Source organism: Erythrolamprus reginae, chromosome 9 (assembly GCF_031021105.1).
Source record: "Erythrolamprus reginae isolate rEryReg1 chromosome 9, rEryReg1.hap1, whole genome shotgun sequence".
NCBI lineage: Eukaryota > Metazoa > Chordata > Lepidosauria > Squamata > Dipsadidae > Erythrolamprus > Erythrolamprus reginae.
In genome coordinates, this window is record NC_091958.1 from 38,735,214 (window position 1) to 38,755,519 (window position 20,306).

At 44.5% G+C, this 20,306-nt stretch overlaps 1 protein-coding gene across 1 annotated transcript in view; it reads right to left on the reverse strand.

Moving 5' to 3' along the window:
- GRID2IP (Grid2 interacting protein) overlaps positions 1-20,306 on the reverse strand; it is an 89,221-nt gene that overhangs the window by 6,471 nt on the left and 62,444 nt on the right. The window contains exons 13-19 of the mRNA XM_070760223.1: positions 17,047-17,451; positions 14,511-14,598; positions 14,067-14,144; positions 12,765-12,961; positions 11,216-11,371; positions 4,507-4,593; positions 967-1,096 (exon numbers count right to left, since the gene is read on the reverse strand). Coding sequence (XP_070616324.1) covers positions 967-1,096; positions 4,507-4,593; positions 11,216-11,371; positions 12,765-12,961; positions 14,067-14,144; positions 14,511-14,598; positions 17,047-17,451 — 1,141 coding nt within the window. The remainder of the gene's footprint in view (positions 1-966; positions 1,097-4,506; positions 4,594-11,215; positions 11,372-12,764; positions 12,962-14,066; positions 14,145-14,510; positions 14,599-17,046; positions 17,452-20,306) is intronic.

The following is a 20,306-nucleotide window of genomic DNA, read 5'->3' on the forward strand; positions in this document are numbered from 1 at the left end:
AAGGGAGTCGAGGGTCTTTCTTTCCTACGGACCTTAGCAGGGCTGGCCTGACACCAGACCAGTGTATCTCAAAAAAACTATGCTGGCTGGGAAATTCCGGAATTTAAGTACACAAATTTTAAAGTTGCAAAGGTTGGAGACTCCTTTTGAAAAGTACTATGGGGCAGTAAATAAAGTCTAAGTGCTATCTGACTTGAAGCAAGTTCATCTTGAAGTACATAGTCAAACATCACCACTGGAAATATTTTATAACATTTTGTACTTTTTTAATGAACTGCTTTATGGTAATTTTTGTCATTAAATGTTGTATAAAATCCACCAAATTCCAATTCCAGAAGGTTATGGGTTTGAGATTTTGGATGTGTTCTGCAAAATAGTCAGTCAGTCTGTCTGTCTGTCTGTCTATTTATATTATATTATATTATATTATATTATATTATATTATACATTATATTATACATTATATTATACATTATATTATATTATATTATATTATATTTTTAGATTGTTTTTAATATTAGATTTGTTTACATTGTCTTTTTATATTGTTGTTAGCCACCCTGAGTCTTCGGAGAGGGGCGGCATACAAATCTAATAAATACAAATACATATACATATACATATATTATATTATATTATAATTATGTCACATCACATCATATTATGTGTTATATTTCTATGCTGCCCAACTCCTTAGGGACTCAGGGAGGCTTATAACAAAAATGAACATGAATCAGTATAAAACCATTTCAATTTAAAATAATTGCAACCTTTGTGCATTTGATTCAAACTTGATTCAAAAGTCATTACCTACATTGCGTCGTTTCGCCCAGTTAAAGGTCATGGGAACAAGAGTTTTAGTAGTAAACGGGCAGACCTGGGAGACCCACTGATTCTTTCCATCCCTGTTTGCCTTAAACCACGTGATGTCAGAAGAAGAAAAAAGCCCCACCCTTTGTGATTTACCTTTGGCAGCATGTGGCACTGTGGGCAAATCCCTGGCAAAGCCCAGGAGCTCTGGGAAATGTTGGCTAAGCGATTTGGCAAGAATATGCAGAAACGTGGATTTCCCATCGACGGTTTTCGTTGTGTTCAGCTGGAATAAAGCCGAAAGAGGAAAAAGGAGACTGATCAGTGACAGTGTCGGGTGTGCTCCCGTTCAAAACCCAAGTAAGAAAATCTCCAACTCCAGAATGATGTGTTTTTACTGAATGAGAAATGATAGCGACAAAATAAAAGCAAGATTTGAGGCTAAAGGCGCATAAATTGTATTTATTTATTTAGTCACATTTATATTCCTCCCATCTCCTTGTGGACTCAGGGCGGCAAACAACAATAAAATAAAATACAAAAGTTAAAACCCCAAAATAAAAACCACTCATCCATCAGTCATTCATCGATTAGGCCGGACCGAGATGTCGATGCTCAATGGCCCTCCGGTAAAGCTGAATTTTTAGGGCCTTTCGGAAGGCTGGGAGAGGGGATGGTACGAATCTCCAGATAGAAGTAATACAGAAGTAGTTCCAAATCCCTTCGCTCACAATCGTCCAATCCCCATGCTCTCCCCCGATGTCATATGGGCACATCTTCACGTGGAGCTTTCACATCTGGTCTGCCAAAGCCATTGACCTTGACCAAGCTGTAAATATCTCCATCCAGCCTAGCCATTTGCCATTTGCCCAAACAGGTAGCAACCCAATGGTGACATCACGATAATATTACAGATCTGGTTCACATGGTGCCGATCCATGGGTGCCACTATCTTAAATATATATATATATATATATTTTCTTTCTATACATATGTAGAAGCTGTGTGTCGCCATCTTGTTTTCAGCTTTTTTTAATATAATGTTTTGTGCATGCGTGAAGGAATCGAACTGGCAATGAGGTAAGTTAGAACCAGTGGTGGGCAACAACCAGAAGGGCTGGAACCATCGTTCCTCCCGGGAAAACAGAGTGCACAGGCTCGCTCTGGTTGCTGCTGGGCGTGCATGCGCCGTACACGCGCAACCGGAGCGATTCCTGTAAAAAAGTACTGGATCTTTTTGCTTCCGTGCATGCGTAGAAGCTGAATCCCACACAAGGGCGCATGCAGGGGGGTTGGCACGGGGGCACACTCCCGGCTCGTTCCAGTAGGGCGGGGAATGGTAGCTCACCCCTGGTTAGAACCCACCCCGGGTCACATGTCCAGGATGAGCCTTTGAGTGCAAATCTCCCTATAGATATTTGCCACTAATTGCCTCAAAACGGAAGAACATTTTTAGGCCGAAAGGGGGGAAATTACTGCCTTCCTTGCTCACTGACAAATCCCCTTCCCCAAGTTGAAAAAAACCTAGTTTTTCTTCAAGCTGTTAAGAACATGCATCCACTTTCTGCAATCTACTTTGCAAACCCGTAGAGGAACATTTTCTATCATGTAAATCATCAGGCAGTAATTCAGCAATTTGGAAATGATTTAGAAAACCCATTTTGGACCTGTTGAGAGCCCAGTGCCTGCTTGGATCATTCATTAACGCCGCCTGATTGTGTTTAGGCTGAAAAGAGGATGCTGTGCTTCTTTAAGAGCTGCATTCACATTTGCAGTATTTGCAGTATTTGAAGCTTCAAAATTAGAGACTTTAAGATTAGACTCTAGAAAAAGTGCGGAGAAGAGCAACAAAGATGATGATGATGATGATGATGATGATAATAATAATAATAATAATAATAATAATAATAATAATTTATTAGATTTGTATGCCGCCCCTCTCTGAGGACTTGGAGCGGCTCACAACAATAATACACCATGTACAAATCTAATATTAAAAAACAATTTAAAACCCTTATTATAAAAAGAAAAACAATCACACAACCTAACAGACCATACATAAACTATAATAGCTAGGGGTATATCAGTTTCCCCATGCCTGGCAACAAAGGTGGGTCTTCAGGAGCTTTCGAAAGGCAAGGAGGGTAGGGGCAGTCCTAATCCCTGGGGGGAGTTGATTCCAGTGGGCCGGGGCCACCACAGAGAAGGCTCTTCCCCTGGGTCCCGCCAGACAGCATTGTTTAGTCGACAGGACCCAGAGAAGGCCAATTCTGTGGGACCTAATCGGTTGCTGGGATTCGTGCGGCAGAAGACGGTCCCAAAGATATTCTGGTCCGATGCCATGTAAGGCTTTATAGGTCATAACCAACACTTTGAATTGTGACCGGAATCCGATCAGCAACTAATGCAGACTGCGGAGTGCTGGTGTAACATGGGCATACCTAGGGAAGCCCATGATTGCTCTCTCAGCTCCATTCTGCACGATCTGAAGTTTCCGAACACTTTTCAAGGGTAGCCCCATGTAGAGAGCATCGCAATAGTCGAACCTCGAGGTGATGAGGGCCTGAGCGACTGTGAGCAGTGACTCCCTATCCAAGTAAAGGCCGCAACTGGTGCACCAGGCGAACCTGGGCAAACGCCCTCCTCGCCACAGCTGAAAGATGGTGCTCCAATGTTAGCTGATTAGGGGACCGGAGACTAAAACATATGAAGAACAGTTGCAGGAACTGGGCATGGTTAGTTTAATGAAAAGAAGGACCAGGGGAGACATGGTAGCAGTCTTCTAATATCTCAGGTTGGAATACTCATTTCTATCAAATGGAGTTGGGGGTTTTCTTTCCTGGACTTTGAATGGAAGCACACCTGACAGGAATTCTGGGAGTTGAAGTCCACAAGTCAAAAATTGTCAAGATTGGAGACCTCTGCTCTGGGTGACAATAGTGATGGGGGCATCATTGAGAGACCTGCAGTGAAATGTGGTCTTACTCCTCATCTGGAGGAGAGGATGTGGTTGCTAAAGTCTTGATGACACAAGTTCTCACTTTAACCCAGTGTTTCTCAAATAGTGCCCCCCCGGGGGTGCAGCCGAGTGATTCTAGCGGGGGTGACACCAGGGAACATGCTAGGTATTTTTTGCACTGAACAATAGCACACGGCACAGAGATGGAGATATGAAGTGCAGATAACAAACCCTTAAGAGACACTGTGGAAAAATACTTAACAGGGATGGAAAGAAAGGAGGAGAGAGATGGAGATAATGAGACAAACGTAAGGCTTCCGAAAGCTAAGATGAGGAAATATGACGAGGGAGGTTATGTAGCACTTGGCTTCGTTGTGATTATGGTGGGAGACGAGGAAAGACCGGGATGTTTACTGTGTCTAATAATAATAATAATAATAATAATAATCATCATCATCATCATCATCATAATTTATTGGATTTGTATGCTGCCCCTCTCCGGATGAAGCCAAATAAACAAGGCATCACTTAAACATGTTACACTCCAATCAGGCTGATAAGCCCCTTGAGTTTTTTCAGCAAAAATGTGCTGAATCTTGCAAACAATTGCCCTGGCAGAGAGTTAGGAGGGGAGTGTGAAGTGTTTACTTTTTCCTACGGGGGGTTGGTGGGGGAGAGAGAAATACTGCTTTAACCCAAGCAGAGGATCCACTTAGCCAGGTATGGAAGCCACTTACCTCTGTGAGGAAGTTGATTTTAAAGCTGGTTGTTTTGTTGGCTTGAGGTTGCCCGTGGTTCAGGTAGTTGCCCATGGCCAGCACAAACTGCAAAAGAGAGGTTTTGGGTGAATCGTCGGTCAGAGAAAACCACCCATTACCTCCCTTTCCATTTCTGCCCCATCTGTTGGTGCTGAATGAACAGGGTTCCGTCCCAGTTCACACAACAGGCAGAGAAGTGGCAGGCAGAGAGTTGCCATCACATTGCATGTACAGGATTTATGCCTTTCACAGAGCCCTGCCTACCCAAAGCCCAGCCAGAATTGGAAATGTCTAGGCCAGTTTTTTTTCCTCAGATGCTGAAAGAACATACACTTGTGCCAGTAAAGGGCTACAAAATTTTTTACTACCAGACTGTGGGCGTGGTTTATTTTGGGGGTGGTGGTGGCTTAAAGGTCATGTGACTGATTTAAAGGTGGCCAACTTGATGTCATTCATGTCAAGGGTTAGGGTTAGGGTGCCTGGCCTCTCCTCGCCTCAAAGAGATTCAATTTCCCTATTTATTTACTATTACCGAACATCCAAAATATACTATTTCATTCACATGGCACATTAGGATGTTTACGTGTGCGAGATTTTGCCGATTTTTGGTGTTTTTTTGCTTCCCGGAGCTGCGAGTGCAACCAAACCGGTAGTGGTGGCGACAAGGAATAGAAATAGAGAAATATAGAAGATTGATGGCAGAAAAAGACCTCCTGGTCCACCTAGTCTGCCCTTATATTATTTCCTGTATTTTATCTTAGGATGGATCTATGTTTATCCCAGGCATGTTTAAATTCAGTTCCTGTGGATTTACCAACCACATCTGCTGGAAGTTTGTTCCAAGCATCTATTACTCTTTCCATCAAATAATATTTTCTCACGTTGCTTCTGATCTTTTCCCCAAAATAACCTCAGATTGTGGCCCCTTGTTCTTGGGTTCACTTTCCTATTAAAAACACTTCCCTCCTGAACATTATTTAACCCTTTCACGTATTTAAATGTTTCAATAATGTCCCTCCTTTCCCTTCTGTCCTCCAGACTATACAGATGGAGTTCATGAAGTCTTTCCTGATAAGTTTGATGCTTAAGACCTTCCACCATTTTTGTAGCCCGCCTTTTACCTGTTCAATTTTATCAATATCTTTTTGTAGGTGAGGCCTCCAGAACTGAACACAATATTCCAAATTTGGTCTCACCAGCGCTCTATACAGCGGGACCACAATCTCCCTGCTTGTTATACTTCTAGCTATGCAGCCAAGCCTTCTACTTGCTTTCCCTACCACCTGACTGCACTGTTCACCCATGTCTTAGGTCAACTGGGCCACCCTTAGAGAGCCCAGTCAGCTTCCAGGCCCTGCAGGTGGAACTGAGTCAGGAGAGCTCCACGTTTGCTGAACGGATGGGGACAGAGGGCTCCAGGGCTGGCCAAGCAGCAAGTCTCCCCCGCCTAACCCTGAGTTAATTGATAGCCAGCAAAGAAGAGAGCTGTGAACCAGGTGTCCTTTATGGCATTTTGAGTGGGTGCAAGGTGCCACAGGGAGCGTGTGCCGCTGCTTGTTTTGCTCCTGGGGTCCAACTCCTGTTTCTGGTTAATGCATGTTCTGAAGCTCCAGAGTGGCCTCTCTTCAAAGGAAGACAGCTTTGGCGGCACCGGCGGCGGGGAGAGGGGAGGTTGCAGTCAAGCAAAATAGAGCTGGAAATAGAGCTTCTAGTCCAGTGATGGCGAACCTTTTTTTCCTTGGGTGCCGAAAGAGAATGCGTGTGCAGTATTGCACATGTGCAAGTGCCCACATCTATAATTCAATGCCTAGGGAGGGTGAAAACTAGACTTCCCCATCCCCTGGAGGCCCTCTGGAGGCTGGAAATGGCCTGTTTCTCAACTTCTGGTGGGCCCAGTAGACTCGTGTTTCACCCTTCCCAGGCTCCAAAGGCTTCCATGGAGCTGAAGGAGAGTAAAAACGCCCTCCCTCATCCCAGCCAAAAATGCCCTCCCAGAGCCTCTATGTGAGCTAAAAATCAGCTGGCCGGCACACACATGCACGTTGGAGCTGTGCTAGGGCAACGGCTCGCGTGCCAGCAGATAACCCACTGCTTGAACAGGAGATTCTACACCTGTGTTGGCAAACCTATGGCATGCATGCCACAGGTGGCACATGGAGCCCTATTGGAGGGCAGGCGAGGCCCTTGAAATAGATTCATTACTTGGATGAGACGAAATAGATGTAAACAAATGCAATGAGGAATATTTTAAAGATTTGCGTTGGATAAATTGTGATGTATTTTTACTGAAATGTTGTAAGCTGCCCCGAGTCCACAGAGAGGGGTGGCATATAAGTCCAATCAATCAATCAATCAATCAATCAATCAATTGCCTTTTGTCAGTTCCAGCATGCATGTGCAGGCTAGCCAGCTGGTTTTTGGTCTTGGGGAAGGCCATTTCACCCTCCAGAGGCTTCAGGAAACAGGCTGAAAACCCGCCACCACTTTTTTATGGCAGCCCCCCAAATACTGGAATATTGATATTGTGTTACTCTCAGTCCTTGTTTTCAAGAGTGTTCAGAAACTTCAAATTGTCCAAAATTAATTTAATTTAATTTTAATTTAATTTATTAGATTTGTATGCCGCCCCTCTCCGGAGACTCGGAGCGGCATACAAATGTAGCCATGCAAGCAGTTTTCGGCCTTCCAAAGCATGCCCATATCTCGTCAACACTCCGCGGACTGCATTGGCTGCAGATTTGTTTCCGGACACAATTCAAAGTGTTGATTATGACCTATAAAGCCCTACATGGCATCGGACCAGACTATCTCCGAGACCGCCTTCTGCCCAGCGACTGATGAGGTCCACAGAGTTGGTCTCCTTAGGGTCCCGTCGACCAAACAATGTCAGCTGGCGGGGCCTAGGGGAAGAGCCTTCTCTGTGGGGGCCCCGGCCCCCCGGCCCTCTGGAATCAGCTCCCCCCGGAGATTCGTATGCCCCCACCCTCCTCACCTTCCAAAAGAGTTTAAAAACTCATCTTTGCTGCCAGGCCTGGGGCCCTTAGATCTCCCCACCGACCAATTAATGTTTTAGTTTGATTTTTGAATGAATGGTACTGATAGTATTTTTTAATTAGAATTTTAAAGATTTTTTTAATGTATTATTAATTGTATTGCTATTACTGTTTCTTGTTTTTCTGTACATGCTGTGAGACGCTCCGAGTCCTCAGAGAGGGGCGGTATACATAGAAACATAGAAGACTGCCGGCAGAAAAAGACCTCATGGTCCATCTAGTCTGCCCTTATACTATTTCCTGTATTTTATCTTACAATGGATATATGTTTATCCCAGGCATGTTTAAATTCAGTTACTGTGGATTTACCAACCACGTCTGCTGGAAGTTTGTTCCAAGGATCTACTACTCTTTCAGTGAAATAATATTTTCTCATGTTGCTTTTGATCTTTCCCCCAACTAACTTCAGATTGTGTCCCCTTGTTCTTGTGTTCACTTTCCTATTAAAAACACTTCCCTCCTGAACCTTATTTAACCCTTGAACATATTTAAATGTTTCGATCATGTCCCCCCTTTCCCTTCTGTCCTCCAGACTATACAGATTGAGTTCATGAAGTCTTTCCTGATAAGTTTTATGCTTAAGACCTTCCACCATTCTTGTAGCCCGTCTTTGGACCCGTTCAATTTTGTCAATATCTTTTTGTAGGTGAGGTCTCCAGAACTGAACACATACAAATCCAATTAAATCTTAAATCTTCCCTCGACTGGCCTAACCCAAATCCTGCAGCGCTTCTTCCTAGGTTATTGTCTTCAGGCCTTTAATCGTCTTAGTTGCTCTTCTCTGCACTTCTTCCAAAGCTTCGACATCTTTTTTTGTAATATGGTGAGTGGTGGGCTGCTAAGGTGGAACGGTGAGGTGTGCTTGCCCCTGTAGCTCTGAGTGCTAGCGGAGTCCAGCGCAATTTTGCTAGTGCACCTGTGCTAGTAGCAGAATCGTACGCGGAGAAGCAGGTGTGCCTGTGTTTTGGCTTGGTTTTTTTGCTCCCTGCACAGGTTTATGGAATTCACTTCCAGAAGAGGTCATGACAGCTGTCAGCCTGGATAGCTTCAAGGAAGGATTAGACAGGTTCATGGATGCCAAGTGTATCATAGGTGGTTATTGAAAGGGATGTCCATGTGCCGCCTGTATGTTGGTTGAGGCAGGCAGGATTCCCTTGGGTCCCATTTGTTGGGGGTCAAGGGAAAGGGAGGGTCTTGCCTTCTCTTTCTGCTCAAGATCCCTATGGACAATTGGTGGGCCCCTATGTGACACAGAATGCTGGACTCAATGGGCTTTGGCCCCATTCAGCAGGGCTCTTCTTATGTTCTTATGTGCAAAAGAAGTGAAAGAAAGCTTCTTTCTTATAATAATCCATGTGTTTAATTCTTATACCTGTATATATTATTATTATTTTAATTTCCTTTGATTTTCTTTTGTACTTATTTTTGTGTTTTCTTTTTAAAAGTGGAAAATTAATAAAGAATATTTAAAAGAAAGAAAAGAATGGAAAGAAATATTGAGAAAACATGAAGATCCACAAAGAATAGCAGCATTTGTTAGCTGCCCCGAGTCTTCAGAGAAGGGTGGCATGCAAATCTAATAAGTAAGTAAGTAAGTAAGTAAGTAAGTAAGTAAGTAAGTAAGTAAGTACGGTAAGTAAGTAAGTAAGTAAGTAAGTAAATAAACAAACAAACAAACAAACAAACATAATATAATATAATAATAATCTTGCTGATGTCGAGTGGGGAGGGGGGAAAGAGAGGGAAGGAGGGAGGGAGAGAGAGAAAGAGAGAGAGAGAGAGAGAAAGAAAGAAAGAAAGAGAGAGATAGCTGATGGAACTCTTTCTACAGTACCCTGAAAGATTATAAAGAAAGAAAGACTCATCCTAGAATATAGCTCATCTGTTTGGAACCCATTTCTGTCATTAATACCCTTGAAAATGTCCAGAGATACTTCACCAGAAGAGCTCTTCATTCCTCTACCCGTAACAGAATACCATACGAAACTAGACTTACAATCCTGGGTCTAAAAAGCTTAGAACTAAGACGCCTCAAACATGATCTAAGTATTGCCCACAAGATCATATGCTGCAACATCCTGCCTGTAAAAGACTACTTCAGCTTCAACCACAACAACACAAGAGCACACAACAGATTCATGCTTAATATTAACTGCTCCAAACTTGACTGTAAAAAATGCGACTTTAGTAATCGAGTTGTCAAAGCGTAGAATTCACTACCGGACTCTGTAGTATCATCCCCTAACCCCCAACACTTTACCCTTAGATTATCCACGGTTGACCTCACCAAGTTCCTAAGAGGTCAGTAATATAACTGATAGTTATATTTTACTCCTTTAATTTCTCCTCTATTCTTTCTTTAGTACATTCTACCTGATTATATTTTCTATAACCCTCATTGTGTATTAGTGTGTATTGGACAAAACAAACAAACAAACAAACAAACAAACAAACAAATAAAAAGTCTGAGAATTGCTAACAGGTGGCCAAGTAAAAAGGAGTGGTGGCCCTCTGGTGGCAACTACTAGCAACACGAGCAAACTTAACGCTCCAAACTGGACTGCAGGAAAGACGACTTTAATAACCAAGTACTGTAGTTAATGCATGGGACTCACTACTTGACTCCCTAGTTTTGTCACCAACCCCCCAAAACCTTACCTTAGACCAGTAATGTCAAAAAATTTTTTCTCGGGTGCCGAAAGAGCATGTGAGCGTGCTATCACGCATGCACAAGTGCCCACACCCATAATTCAATGTCTGTGGATTGCGAAAACAGCTTCCCCCGCCTCCCAGAGACCCTCTAGAGGCTGGAAATGGCCTCTTTCCCAACTTCTGGTGGTCCCAGCAGGCTCGTGTTTCACCCACCCCAGGGCTTCCCTGGAGCCAGGGGGAGGGCAAAAAGGCCCTCCCCCATCTCCCCAGAGGTTCTCTGGAAGCCAAAAATGCCCTCCTAGTCTCTGGGTGAGCCAAAAATCAGCTGGCTGGCACACCTATACACGTTGGAGCTGAGCTAAGGCAACGGCTCATGTGCCAGCAGATATGGCTCCGCATGCCACCTGTGGCACCTGTGTCATAGGTTCGCCATCACTGCCTTAGACTATCCACTGTTGACCTCTCCCGATTCTTCAGAGGTCAGTAAGGGGCGTGCATGAGTGCACCAGCGTGCCTTCCGTCCCCCATCCTAATGTTTCTCTCTTACTGGTATCATGTATATAAATATTATATCTTTGCATACTACCAATTTGCACTTGATAAAATAAGCAAATAAAATAAGATAAGATAAAATAGAAAATAAAATAAAATAAAATACAAAATAAAATAAAATACAAAATAAAATAAAATACAAAATAAAAAATAAAAAACAAAACAAAGCAAAATAAAATAAAAATAAATAAAACCAGGCATGTTATTTGAACCGACCTGTCCTAATGTTTCTCTCTTACTGGTATCATGTATATAAACATTGTTCTATCCTTGTATACTACCAATTCGTACTTGACAAAATAAGTAAATATAAAATAAAATAAAATAAATAAATAATAAAATAAAATAAAATAAATGAAATGAATAAAATAAAAATAAATAAATAAAATAAAATAAAATAAAACAAAACCAGGAATGTTATTTGAACTGACCTCCAAGATTTTAGCCAGTTTTTTGCTACTCTTCAGTTCCAGGGAAGCATTGTAGACGCACTCGTAGCTGGCCGTAATCTCTTCTACCTTCTCCTGCAGAGTTGCCTTGAAGTGGAGGCTGCACAGGCGGGTTTTATATTCAGGCACCAAAAGCATCTGGAAGAGTAAGGAAAGAAGTCTCGGGCATCCAGGTCCTGTTTGCCCCGGAAGCGGCTTTTTCCAGGAGGCATACAGACGGGCCCGTGGCGATCTCATTTAGAATCACAACACTGGTTTGTAGCCTAAATGAAATTAATAATAATAATAATAATAATAATAATAATAATAATAATAATATATTAGATTTGTATGCCGCCCCTCTCCGAAGACTTGGGGCGGCTCACAACAATAGTAAACAATATATCTTTGGAGAAGGGCGGCATACAAATCTAATTAATAATAATAATAATAATAATAATACAAATCCAATAAATTATTATTATTATTTTCTCTTTTTTAATTTATTAAATTTTATTGATTAAAAAAATAGTTCATACAATTGATTTCACAGATCCAATTCCGTATCTTTTTACATATTAATATTACATATCACGGCTCTGTGTGTTTAATAATCCCAATATAATTCAAAGAGTTAGTAAAGCGTAATATATGATGTTTAAATCCTTACTCTGTACACCTATACCATGTATTACTATTTTTTATTTTTATTGCGGATCCATTCGTACCATTTTTTCCACATCTCTTTGGTTTCTTTAATTTTTGTTCCTTTGATTGTGTTCGTCATTTCGTCCATTTCACCACATCTATAGATTTTCTCAACGATTAAGTCTTTGGACAGGTTTTGTTCCATTTTCCACATTTGGACTATTGATATTCTAACTGCCGTGATTATATGCGTCATGAGATAGAGCTTTTGTCTGGAATAATGTAATGCCATTGTATCCTGTAAGATTATGTTAATGTATATTTGAATTAGCTAATTTATTTATTTATTTATTTATTTGATTTTTATGCCGCCCTTCTCCTTAGACTCAGGGTGGCTTACAACATGTTAGCAATAGCACTTTTTAACAGCCAGTATATTGCCCCCACAATCCGGGTCCTCATTTTACCCACCTCGGAAGGATGGAAGGTTGAGTCAACCTTGAGCCGGTGATGAGATTTGAACCGCTGACCTTCAGATCTACAGTCAGCGTCAGTGGCCTGCAGTACAGCACTCTACCTGCATAGACCACCAATCACGGGCGGGAAAATCCAAACGGCTGTCATAGCCGCGCCTATTAGAACTGTATCCCTTTAAATAGAAACGCCATGCGGAGCGGCTCAGATTTTAGCCGCGAACTTTAAACTGTTGCCTGTTGCTGTTACTTTGTACTCCTAATAAAGACGAATTCGGCGACACTGTGTATCTCATCATTCCCGATCTAACAGTGGTGACAAGAGGTGACTTGAACCTATATTTTCAGGGGCTGCTAAACACTTCTGTGTCACTTCCGATCCCCCTCCCCCACCCCCCACCGGACTGCTTTTACCTTGCTCAGAGACTCACCTGCAGGACAAACTGGTCTGGCTCGCTCAGCTTGCCGGGGTCTCCCTGGTAGCTGCAGAAGTGCTGCTCCTCCTCGGCATCGGGCGCGAAGAGCAGCAGCTGCTTGATGTGGGAGGCTTCCAAGCGGTCGCTCTCCATGCTCAGGAGGATCCGGCGCAGCTCGATGTGCGAGAGTTTCAGGTGCGCAATTAAGATGGCTGTGTAATAGTTAAGGAGAATTAATTAATAATAATAATTCATTAGATTTGTATGCTGCCCCTCTCCGAGGACTCGGAGTGGCTCACAGCAACAATACATCATGTACAAATCTAATGTTATAAACAATTTAAAACCCTTATTATAAAAAGAAAACAATTACACAACATAACAGACCATACATAAACCATAATAGCTAGAGGTATGTCAGTTTCCCCATGCATGGCGACAAAGGTGGGTCTTCAGAAGCTTTCGAAAGGCAAGGAGGGTGGGGGCGGTCCTAATCCCTGGGGGGAGTTTATTCCAGAGGGCCAGGGCCGCCACAGAGAAGGCTCTTCCCCTGGGTCCCGCCAGACGAAATTGTTTAGTCGATGGGACACAGAGAAGGCCAACTCTGTGGGACCTAATCGGCCGCTGGGATTCGTGCAGCAGAACAGCTCGCAGTTAGCTGAAGGAGATTGCAGTGCTACACTCTAACCACTGTGCTGCTCTGGCTCTTTGAAAGACCTCCAAGGTCCCTTTCCAACCCTCTGACCAGTGGTGGGCTCCTACGGGTACGGTCAGGTATACAGTACTGGTAGCAAAATTTTGATTTTTTTTTTTCTTTTTTTCCCTTCTGGGATCTGTGTATATTTTTCCTATCACACTAAATGAGGTTGTGTGTGTATAACTTTAGAAGAGCTGTGAATACACTTCATATAGTAGATAATCAGGGGTGGGCTACTACCTGGATGGAGTGGGGGGGAACGCAGTGGGATAGCAAAAATGGAGCTCCATCCCAGAACATCCAATTTGCACTGAAAGATGTTGAAAGAAAATGCATAAGCCACGCCCACAATGTGGTAGTAAAAGTTTTGGTAGCCCATCACTGCTTCTGACCGATATCTTACCTTTCCTCCAGGTGTTTGGGATGGTGTGGGTAACTGCAGGATGTAGTTAGAAAGATCAACACAGTGGCCACAAAGGGACAACCCAAGCACACCCGGTTTTTATGTCCAGCACATCTGTTTGAGCACTCCTCTGGTGCATGGGCAAAGGCTCAGTCTACTTGTCCATTGCCCTGAGGTCTTCTCCACACCCTCCTGGCCTCTGCCAGCTGTTACTCACCTGTGTTGTAGGCCTTTTTGTGGGACAGAATCTCAACCAGGTGCTTTTTTTTAAGGGGCTCCGGCAAGGGGCTCGGCTCTGGAAGAGAAACTGAAAGATTTAATGTGAGATGAGGAGGGGGTTCAAGAGGCCTTGGGAAGGAGGAAAAAATTGAGATGTGCGACTGGCATAACATGGGTTGGGCCTTCTGTGGCCCCCCACAGCATCCCAAAATGGAACCTCCAAGTCAAAGGCTTGAGATACTCAGAACATCTCCCGCCTGGCACCCTGGATCCCCCACTGCTTTTTGTGGGGGAAGACTCTTTATCTATTTATTTATTTTTATTTATTAATTGGATTTGTATGCCGCCACTCTCCGTGGACTCGGGGCAGCTGACGACAAACATAGAATGCATCCACAGTGTGTAGTAAAAAAATTGTAGCCCTTCACTGCCCCACACTCACTCGCTGGCTTCTGGGTCCCAAAATGCAGCTCGAGGTCCAGGTATTTGACCATGTCGCTTAGCTTGTCATAGTCCGAGTCCTCCCCGAGCTAGGCCAGGAAGGAAGGAAGAGGCAGTCACACCAAGAGGCAAAAGGAGAAGAGACCTGGTCATGGCTCACTAATGGAACCCCAAACAAGGAGGCAGAAGGTTTGATTCTTGCAGCCCAGGAGCAAACAATCAGGACAAATGCCATCAAGGCCAGCATCGAAAAAATCAGTTGATGACCCCAAATGCAGACTTTGCAAGGAAGCTGATGAAACAATTGATCACATCCTCAGCAGCTGCAAGAAATTCGCAAAGACGGACTACAAACAGAGGCACAACCCTTGGCTCTTCTAAGGGTTCTGGGCCCCCTGGCTGATGTCCACTCGGCCCAACTGCCGATTGCCCAGTGCTTTGCACTAAAGCCCCTGCTCCCCCTTCACCAAGCAAAGGTTGGCACCAAGGCCTATTGCATTGGTTGCAAAGCCTAGAGTTCAAAACTCATGCTAACTTAAGCTAACAGCCAGCAGTGGGCTACGAACCAGAACCCTAAATTGCGCTCACCGCCACAGCTCATAAGTGCTTGCAGGGCCACCGCGATTTTGCTTCTGCACCTGTGGAGGTAGCAAAATCGCACATGGAGCCACAGGTGCGCCCGTGTTTTGGCGAGGTTTTTTTGCTTCCATGCATGTCGAAACACGGGTGCACCTGCGACTCCGTGCGTGATTTTGCTACCTCCACAGGTGCAGAAGCATAATTGTGCTGGCCCCACAAGCACTTACGAGCTGCGGCGGTGAGCGCAATTTAGCATTCCGGCTCGTAGCCCACCGCTGCTAACAGCATAAGGTGAGAAAGCATCCGTATGTGGTTAGGAACACATTTGGGCTTGCCTAACAATGTGACCTTAGACCTACACAAGGGATACTACCTGGGCCACAAAGGAACCTGGAGGAGGAGTTATTGACCAGCCCACCCGCCTCTCTCCAAAAGGTCAGGAATACAACTGAAATGAACAACTCTGTTTTGGGGCCAAATATCGCTTATTTATCTCTCACTTCCCACGCCCCACCCCATCCCAAGCAACAAGATGACAATCTGTAGAAAGGGTGGGGCACCTCCCTACCCAAAGGGCTTTAGAATGAAGACCTCTAGGTTTCACAGTGTCCCAAATATACTTTGTGTGCCTTTTTCATAACCATAGAAATACCGTATTTTTCGGTGTATAAGACACACCTTTTTCCTCCCTAAAAGAGGCTGATAATTTGGGTGCATCTTATATTCTGAATGTAGGTTTTTTTTTCCAGCCCTAACTAGCTGCTAATGATCTTCCCAGCTCTTACCTTGCAGCTCTTTCATTGTTTCTCTCTGCAAAGAATGTTTTCCAAGCCCTGAGTCTTTGCAGGGTTTTTTTCATTACTCTAACTTGCTCTGAGTAAGTTTCTTTCCAGCCCTAACCAGGCGCTAACAATGTTCTGGGCTGTTACCCACTTGCAAGCTCTTTCACTGTTGCCTTTGCGAAGAATGTTTTCCAAACATTTTTTTTCATTCTCTATTTGCTCTAAATGTTTCTTTCCAGCCCTAACCAGGTGCTAAAAATGTTTCCAAGCTTTTACTGGCTTATAAGCTCTTTCATTGTTACTCTCTGCCAAGAATGCATTCCAAACTCTGTCTTTGTAGGGTGCTTTTTTTTCATTGCTGTACTTGCTCCACATATTTCTTTCCAGCCCTAACCAGGTGCTATGAATGTACCCAAGCTCTTTCATTGCTACTCTCTGTGAAGAATGTTTTCCAAGCCCTAAGTCTTTGCAGGTTTCCCCCCCATTGGTCTAACTTGCTCCAAATGTTTCTTTCCACCCCTAACCAGGTGCTAATGATGTTTCCAGCTCTTACTGCCTTGCAAGTTCTTTCATTGTTACTCTCTCATAATAAAAACAATTTTAAGCCCTTAATCAGGGGTTAAAATAATATGTTGAAGCTGACCAGACTAAGGACACTAGCCAGATGAATAACTTGGTAAGCAGGTTCTTTTCCCTATTTTCCTCCCAAAAACTAAGATGTGTCTTATATTCCGGTGTGTCTGATACTCCAAAAAATATGGTAAATACAGAAAGAATAAGGAAAGCTTAGCACAGCATTCGAAAGAATAACATTAACTGGCATAGATTGTTGCTAGGTGTACGCACACTTTAGACTTTTGTATCCGTTGGAACCGAAAGCTCAGAGGATTTCGACAAAGCAGGGGCCAGCCAGGATGGGAGGAGATGGGGGTCATGCGGTCAGACAGGAAAGACCAGGTCCACACATGAAGGTTCAATTAAGTTGATTTATTGCCTATGCACAGGGATCTTCTCAACTAATGGTTAGAGCTTGCTTAGAGTTAGATAAGGGTCATTGGCTTAGTTTGCTTGTGGCTACGTAGGATTCGAGGCTGATTCCTCTTTTCACTCTGCCTCCCATCTGGTCCCGCCATTCTTTCTTCTACGCATGCACCTCCGTCGGAGTTCTCATCCTACCTGGCCCCAGATGGTGCCTTCCGAGTTCTCCACCTGCTCCCAGCGCAGCCGCTTGACGCTCATGTGTTTGGACTCGCTCCTGCGGTGAGCACTCCCTTGCAGCACTGGAGGGGGCGCACAGGGCATTGGGGGAGGGAGGGGAGGGGGAGGAGGGGGAGGAGGGAGGGGGAGCTGGGCTGTGGGGTGGGGGCCGGAGGGACCACTCTGAGCTGCCTCCAGGCTCCTGGGCTCCTCCTGGGCTTCCCGGAACTGCGGAGGTCTAGGGGGCGGGCTGATGGGAGGCAGGGGGAGGTGGTCGGACAAGATGGAGTAGGTCAGGGAACTCCCTTCGCTGCTGCTCAAGCCGTCGCTGGCACTGCTGCGGTCATTGGCCATGTAGCTGCCCTGGTCATCGTGGAAACTCATCTGGAGAAAGAATGGTAAGGATGGGCAGGTAAGGCACAGGGCAATCCAACTTCATAAGCACGTTGTATCATTTGGACAGGTATGGAGGGAGCATCTGTCTCCAGGAAAAGGGGGAAAATATACAGTGATCCCACGTGTTACATTCCAGGACCACCAGCGATAAAGGAAACTCCACGTAGTAGGGATGCTATATTTATTTAAGTATACACTATTTTAAGGCTTTATAAACCTTCCCCCACGCTTTTATGCTACCTAAACTTTTCCCATTCCCTTAATAACCATTCTCACACTGTTCTGTGCAGGTATTGTACCTTTACACTTACTGTAAAATGTTTTGAATTCCTAAACCTATGCAATGAAACGATGCTCCACGTGAAATGGCCGAGTGTAGGAGCAGACTCAGGGACGGGGAAGCTGCGCACAGACGAAAAGTAAACAACATGCTACTGTACTGAGCCAATCAGGCTCTGGGATACAAAGCAGCACACTCTGGTTGGTCACTTCTCTATCAATCAACCAATTGCGTGTTGTTTACAATCTCATGTAGGCAAGTAGCATCTCAGGCGGGCGAGTTCCGCAGAAAACTTGCGAAGTAGCAAAACATCGCAATATATATTTTTCCATTAATATTTTTTAAAACCCGCGAGAACTCAGTGTGGCCAATTTGCCACAGGACAATTCGCCGTAGCCAACTCACCATTGGAAACTCTCTGCAGAACAATTCAACCATTCGATTTAATGATTTTAAAATGATTTAAGGTTTGGTCATTCAGATTTCATTTTGTCCTTCCTTTGGCATTCTTTCTTTAATGACGATATTCCACCATTTCTCCTTATTAGTGTAACTCTTGTTCTATGGCAAATATGTCCTGTGGGGAGTTGCCTTAGCCCTAGACCAAGGGTCCTCAAACTTGGCAACTTTAAGACTTGTGGACTTTACTCCCAAAATTCCCCTGCCAGAATTTTGGGAGTTGAAGTCCATAAGTCTTAAAGTTGCCAAGGTTGGAGATCCCTGCTTTAGAGGATCATTTTGGCCTGCAGATCCTTCCAATTTGACTTGTGAAATATTTCAACCTTGTGTCTGTATTGTAATTCTCTTCCCATCTGTTAATCACCGAGCCTTTCAAGTGTTGTTTTATGTTTCGGTAAACAAAATAAAGACACATTTGGCACCCCCTCCCCAAAGCCTGTTGTTTTTCTCTCCCTTTTGATGTTTACTAGCACACAGATGGCTCCAAACTGTCAAACGGGAAAGTGGTTACAACTGGTCTCATCAATATGTTGCAGTAAGAAGGAACCTGATAAAGGCGTCTGCCTAAAAACGAATTTGCTTCGTGTATACAAAATTTGCTTCTCATATACAGAATAACAGAATTGGAACGGAACCTGCCTTCTGTCTTGGGCAACTTAATAATTAATAATAATTTGTAATAATTTATTAAATTTGTATGCTGCCCCTCTCCGAAGACACAACTTAGTGTTGTGGACCGCCAGCAGGCTGTGAAGCCAGGGGCTTTGGACCCTCAAGCATCTCTTTGATAGTTATGAGAAAGGAGGGGCTACTCCAGTATTGGGTTGCTACATGGACTGGGGGGGGGGATGCCGTTCCGGTAGCGAAAATGGAGCTGCGCGCCCAGTTCCAGCTGACCGGTGGGTGGGCAGGCGCATCAGAGCGAGATTTGCTTCCTGTGCAAATCTCACGTGTGTGAAATTTTGCTGATTTTGGACGGCTTTTTGCTTCTATGTATGTGCAGAAGCAACCCTCCCCCCCAAAAAATTTCATGAATGTGCACGTCCCCTCACGAGATTTTGCTCCTGTGTATGCGCAGAAGCAAAATCTATCTCAGGTGCAAGTGTGCGCCTGCAGGAGACACAGAGCAATACACGGAGTGCACTGGTAACGGCTGGAGCAGGCAACCCTTCATTGGGCTACTCTTTTCCTGAATGCAAGAGCGCGCAGGGCTGCCAAGATGAAAGGTTTACTCGGGAGGAGGTCTCCTCTAGAGCAAGACTGGGGGCTGATTGGCCACTCCTCTAATCTATTTAAGGACAATAGAGGCAGCTGGAAACCTGCAGGGATCAATTTTTTGAAACTGGGATCTCTGTCCGTGCCTTGTAGTGTGAAGTCCTGTTTCTCCTGCATTGGATTTCTTTATCGAGAGGAACTCCTCGGTGTTTGTTTGTTTGTTTGTTCCTTCCTTCCTTCCTTCCTTCCTTCCTTCCTTCCTTCATTCATTCATTCATTCATTCATTTATTAGATTTGTATGCCGCCTGTCTCCGCAGACTCGGGGCGGCTCACAACAATAACAAAAAACAATGTATCACAAATCTAATACAGTGATCCCTCTATTATCGCGAGGGTTCCGTTCCAAGACCCCTCGCGATAATCAATTTTTCGCGATGTAGGGTTACGGAAGTAAAAACACCATCTGTTCATGCGTGCCCTTTTTTTTTCTATGGCCGCGCATGCGTAGATGGTGGAGTTTGCATTCCCCGCCGCCCACGCAAAGGGGAAACCCCGATTCGGCTCCTCGCTGCTGCTGCGCTACTGAGCAGATCAGCTGCTGGGCGGCCGAAGGAACCTTCCCTGGGTCTTCCCCCTCTTGCTGGCGGGCGGGCGAGCGGCGGGCATCAGCGAGGAGCCGGGGTTTCCCCTTTGCGTGGGCGGCCGGGAAGACCCAGGTTGGGGGTTCGGAGGGGTGCTGGGAAGCCCCCCAGGCCGGCTGCGACCTTTTAAAACAGCCGCGCCGCTTCCCAGCTGAGTCCTGAAGCCAAACGCGGAAGTTCGCCTTTGGCGTTTGGCTTCAGGACTCAGCTGGGAAGCGGCGCGGCTGTTTTAAAAGGTCGCAGCTGG